Source organism: Mizuhopecten yessoensis, unplaced genomic scaffold (assembly GCF_002113885.1).
Source record: "Mizuhopecten yessoensis strain PY_sf001 unplaced genomic scaffold, ASM211388v2 scaffold716229, whole genome shotgun sequence".
Lineage (NCBI taxonomy): Eukaryota > Metazoa > Mollusca > Bivalvia > Pectinida > Pectinidae > Mizuhopecten > Mizuhopecten yessoensis.
In genome coordinates, this window is record NW_018480012.1 from 82739 (window position 1) to 88483 (window position 5745).

The 5745-nt window shown below is 36.6% G+C and overlaps 1 protein-coding gene across 1 annotated transcript in view; it reads left to right on the forward strand.

Moving 5' to 3' along the window:
* LOC110442209 (5'-3' exoribonuclease 2-like) overlaps window positions 1-5745 on the forward strand; it is a 51272-nt gene that overhangs the window by 27678 nt on the left and 17849 nt on the right. Inside the window, exons 28-30 of the mRNA XM_021485702.1 lie at window positions 598-666; window positions 2747-2887; window positions 3614-3720. Of these exons, the coding sequence (XP_021341377.1) occupies window positions 598-666; window positions 2747-2887; window positions 3614-3720 (317 nt within the window). The remainder of the gene's footprint in view (window positions 1-597; window positions 667-2746; window positions 2888-3613; window positions 3721-5745) is intronic.

The following is a 5745-nucleotide window of genomic DNA, read 5'->3' on the forward strand; positions in this document are numbered from 1 at the left end:
CTCGGACAAGTTCGATAACCGCCATTATCCGACCGTAATTATTGGAGTTATTCCCCTTGGTTTCATTAATGCGATGCATGTGTTCCATGATGTTGAATTGCACTCATTGATCTACCAGTTATGTTGAATAATTTCTCTTTCAATATCAATTACTCACAAATACTTCATATATTTCAATCATACAAACAACTGCTCATTCAATGTGTGACGGGCGTATTATATACCGCTTGCGGTAACCTTGTTGTATTTAAGTTAGTTTCTCTGATATTTGCATCGATGGTCAAAGCAGGCATAGGCGAGACATATCAATCCGAATTGCTTGTTTGTAAATATTTCTTATTCTTCAGTCAGAGTAACCAATAGCCCTAATTGTATTATATAAACAGTATATATGTTTGAAACATTTGTGAAAATCACCTGTGCCACAATCCATCTGTAGTGATATTTATTTGCTTTTGTTCAAGCGTTATCAGCAGTGTAACATGTTAAGTAAGGTCAGAAATTTGTGGTCTGATATGGAAAGTTAACACAGTTTGGATTCACGAGATTTGATGATCTGAAAGCCAGTAAATACATTTTGACCCTCTTTTGTTTCAGAGTACACTACATGGACCCAGTGTATGAACGAGGCTACATGTACAAGACTGAAAGACTACCTGGGGCAGAGTAAGTTATAAATCTACTAGGCTAACATACTGATCAGATTAATATATACAGCCACCAGCTAAAATACTAGCTCACCTGGGGCAGAGTAAGTTATAAATCTACTAGTCTAACATACTGATCAGATTAATATATACAGCCACCAGCTAAAATACTACCTCACCTGGGGCAGTGTAAGTTATAAAGGTACAAGCTAAAATAAAACCCAGGTCAATTTTAAGTAATAAAACTTCTTATTACCACTTTTTTCTTTGAATCCAAAACCTTTTTTCACTCTTATTTAGTCCACTACCAATGTTCGGGACTTTACTTTTTGGCTGAAATTTGCAGGTTAAGGTTTTAGTTAAAGTTGTATACTGGCTCACCATTTACTTAATAATGATCTTAGGATTCTGATACTATGGTTAGAAGATTTATAGGGGTCCAGCATCAACGCTGTGGAGAATTATTTTTTTTAATGATTTTCGGAATTTTTCACAAGTTTTCGGCTTTAATAATCTTGGCCAAAATCTGCAGGTTAAGGTTTTGGTAAAATAAATATGGTGGTTCACCTTTCACTTAAAAATTGTGTTGGGATGCTGATTCTTAGATTATCTGTTGTTTCTATTCAAAGCACCAGAAATGGACATTGCTTGATTTAATACCTTCAGCATGCTTGCTTGTTGTTGTTAGCTCACCTGGCACTTCAGGTGAGCTTATGCCGTGGCGCGGCGTCCGTCGTCCGTCCCTCTGTCCGGCGTCCGGTGTCAATATTTTACTTCAAATATTTGGCCAAAAGCAAACTTGGATGAAGGGCTACAAAGTTTGTTAAAATTAATGACCTTCACCTATTTTCAAGGTCACATGGGTCAAATATGTTAAAAACTTTAAACATCTTCTTCTCAATAACCAAACTGCCCAGGGAGATGATATTTGGCCAGTAGCATGCTTGGGTGAAGGGCTACCATGTTTGTTCAATTGAATGACCTTCATTTATATTCAAGGGTGTTCAAATGAATGACCTTCATTATATTCAAGGTCACAGGGGTCAATTGTCTTAAAAAAACCTTTAAACAACTTCTTCTGAATAACCAAAATGCCCAGGGTGATGATATTTGGCCAGTAGCATGCTGAGATGAAGGGCTACAAAGTTTGTTCAAATGAATGACCTTCACCCATATTCAAATACACAGGGGTCAAATATGTTAAAAACTTTAAACAACTTCTTCTCAATAACCAAAATGCCCAGGGTAATGATATTTGGCCAGTAGCATGCTGAGATAAAGGGCTACAAAATTAGTTCAAATAAATGACCTTATATTCAAGGTCACAGGGGTCAACTATGTTAAAAACTTTAAACAATTTCTGAATAACCAAAATGCTCTGGGTGATGATATTTGGCCAGTAGCATATGCTGGGGTAAAGGGCTATCAGGATTGTTCAAATGAATGACCTTCACCTATATTCAAGGTCATAGGGGTCAAATATGTGAAAAACATTCAAAAACTTCTTCTGAATAACCAAAATACACAGGGTGATGCTATTTGGCCAGTAGCATGCTGAGATGAAGAGCTACAACATTTGTTCAAATACATGACCTTCACCCATATTCAAGGTCACAGGGGTCAAATATGTTAAAAACTTTAAACAACTTCTTCTGAATAACCAAAATGCCATGGGTGATGATATTTAGTCAGTAGCATAGTAGGATCAAGGGCTACCGAGTTTGTTTAAATGTATGACCTTGAATCATATTTAAGGTCACAAGGAGCAAATATGTTCAAAATATTTCAACAACTTCTTCTGAATAACCAAAAGGCTCAGGATGTTGATATTTAGTCAGTAGCATATGCTGGGATCAAGGACTACTATGTTTGTTAAAGTGAATGACTTTGACTTATATTCAAGGTTACAGGGGTCAAATTTGTTTAAAATCTTAAACAACCTCTTATGAATAACCATGGGTCCCAGGATGTTTTTACTTTGTAAGTTGCATCCTGAGATGAAAGGCTATACAATGTGTTCAACATAATGACTTTGTTCGACTTTCAATCACAGGGGTGAAATGTTCTACCGCTACTTAAATCATGTCTTGTGGTTACAGAATGCCTGCACGGGTCCTCAAGCCAGAGGACTTCAATAAAAGCAAGCCCTGGAAACCATGGAAACCACAGATTGGGATGTCCCGGGGGGGTTCCTCAAATCGTGGGGCCAGGGATATAGACAGCGCTCTCAGGATGATCAGGTAAGGGTTTTTACTGTTACTGTCAATGAACTTAAAGGTGTATGCTACTGTTAATGTGCTTAAGGGTATACGCTTATATTACTGATCATATACTCAAGGGTTTACACTGCTATTTATGTTAATCTATTTAACGGTGTACAAGGCTGCTATTTCTGTCAATGTACTTAAGGGTGTATGCTACTATTACTGTAATGTACTTAAGGGTGTACACACTTTTTACTGATAATTAATTAAAAGTCAAGTCAAAGGTGTACACTGCTATTACTGTTAAATGGAAAGTAAATCTAAATGATCTAAATACTTGTTAATGTTTTTAAATAGAATTTACAAAGGAAAGTTACTATAGAAGTGTCCTGGAAAGTGTTCATACTTAATGCACTACTATGCATAATGATGCATAATAGCCTTTGTGAATTTAGGAACAAAAGAAGGGTTATCTCCCTTTAGTTAGAAGATGTTTACTAATAACTAAATTTAAACAAAAATTCTTTCACAAGTTGTGTGTTATGATTAATAGAATCTTCCCCTACCTTGAAGGTATAACAGAGAAATCTCCAACCTAAGGGATGATATTCTTGATTGTCTTACCGAAGCTTTGCCTGTTTAGCAGTGGTCAGTCCAACAATTGTTTAATGTTTTTGGCTAGTACATTGTTCAGTTCAAATGTTTCTTAGTGTGTACTTGGCCAGCATATTGTTCAGTTCAACCACCTGTTTTTATCTGCAGACATGGTACGAGCGGTGGCGGGGGACATGACCAGAGGGGTTCTTGGAACAGTGGCAGGGGAGACAACCGATCACATGGAGGAAATGTGCCCTCTCTGCTCTCATATAGTAAGTATACTTGAGTAACCAGCTTTTTAGCCCACCATCAGATTGATGGTGGGCTATTCCAATCACCCTGCGTCCGTGGTCGGTCCTCCGTCCTTAAACAATTCTTGCTATCGGTATTTCTCAAGAAGTACCAGAGGAATCTTTCTCAAATTTTATATGTAGGTTCCCCTTGGTCCTTAGCTGTGCAGGGCAACTTTTGAGACTGATCAGATAAACAACATGGCCGATAGGCAGCCATCTTGGATTTTGATAATGAAAGATTGTTATTGGTATTTCTCAAGAAGTACCAAAGGGATCTTCCTCAAATTTTATATGCAGGTTCCCCTTTGTCCTTAAATGTGCAGTGCAACTTTTGAGACTGATCGGATAAACAACTTGCTCAAGAGACCAAAAGTTGTCAAAAGTGAGGTAGTCACTGACCCAACAAAAATAGTTTGGGCGACTGTCGAAAAAAAATTTGGAAGACTTGAATGGAGTGGATCATGTCAGGTTTTAACCCTTAGGCTGCTACGCGCGACATATGTCGTTTTGAAAAGGCGGGCTGTCAGTGCTACGCACGACATATGTCGTTTCTCGGTCTGTAGTCGGGTTGTTGCTATACCAAACCCGAACGTGTATAGTAGAAGGCTTCTGATTGGTTGTTTTGTCATTACTTTCGATATTCACGGCAGTGTACCCTAGTAATAACCAAAGGTGTGCGAGAGAATTTCAAATCGAAAAAAAAAATCATAAAAATGGCGGACGTGTAGATTGAAGCGATAAATATGATGGTAAACATTTATTCTCCATCGTCACCTACGATGATAATAAAGGTTTTGAAGGGTTTGGCATGGTTGATGTGGAAATACTTCGGTGTAACATAATATGTAACTTTCCAATAAACGGATTTGTGCCCTACGCAAACAGGAAAATATCGGCGGACTGAGACGCACATGTTGTCTGCAGGTGAGGCCGAAGTGAACATTGACATTGATACGTTTTGAGCCGTTTTATTTCTTCAAACTTTTTATCGGTGATTTAATCATAAACTAGACCGTAGCTAAGATATATCTATATGCCGACTGTGACAGTAAATGTATTGAATGGCGACCTGAAACCTGTAGCAAATCACATGCAATTCTTGACGAAATACCTGACCTTTTTACCTGAAAATCTCCGTGTAAATATACAGCGTCTTATGTCAAAAATGAAGATTATAATCTCTGTTATCATTTGCCAATCAGATTTGCGGACGAAAATAATTTAAAAAGGATCTTCCTCTTGCTTAAATCCGATTAATTAAAAGTTTCACATTTTCTTACCTTTATTACCACCTGTACAGGTAAATACTGAAGCAACTTTAGAATTGAAAAGGTTCATATAAACTAGAGACAACAACGAACAATTTTCATACAACTATTTTCCACATATAACAAATATTTTCCAAGTTATACACATTTGAAAAATCAAGTAAATTAATTTAAATTTCAATAATTAATTCAGCAGTGGTGTCCCTTTACATAGAAATCAATGTAGCAGCCTAAGGGTTAACTAGGGTTGAAGAATTAAAAATATAATGTCTTATTCTGTTTTACATATTACTAACATTGTCATGTTATATGTAATTTAAATGTGATGAAGTATTGTGTTAAATGCTGTGGAAATATTTCTTCCCAAAATGATTTGGGCATGAGGGATATTTCTCAAAGGACCTGTTACAGGAACAAAAGAATTTTGCCCACAAAGCAATTTAACCATTACTGGGTTATATTTGTAGCTCCCTAAGTCACGACCCATGAGATATTTTTTAAAAATTAAAAAGGTCCCCAGGGCCTGTGCTATGAACTATTTAGTGCCGCCTTCCAAAGGTGTACGACAGGGTTCACTTTTTTGTCCAAAAAACTATCAAAACAATGTTTTACGCTACCAAATAATATTATATTATTTAGAATAGGATCTGCTGCAAATTATGAACTCAAATATGCAACAAAACATTGCATAATAAAAAAGTTATAAAATCTTAAACTCTAAAAATGTTGGTATTTT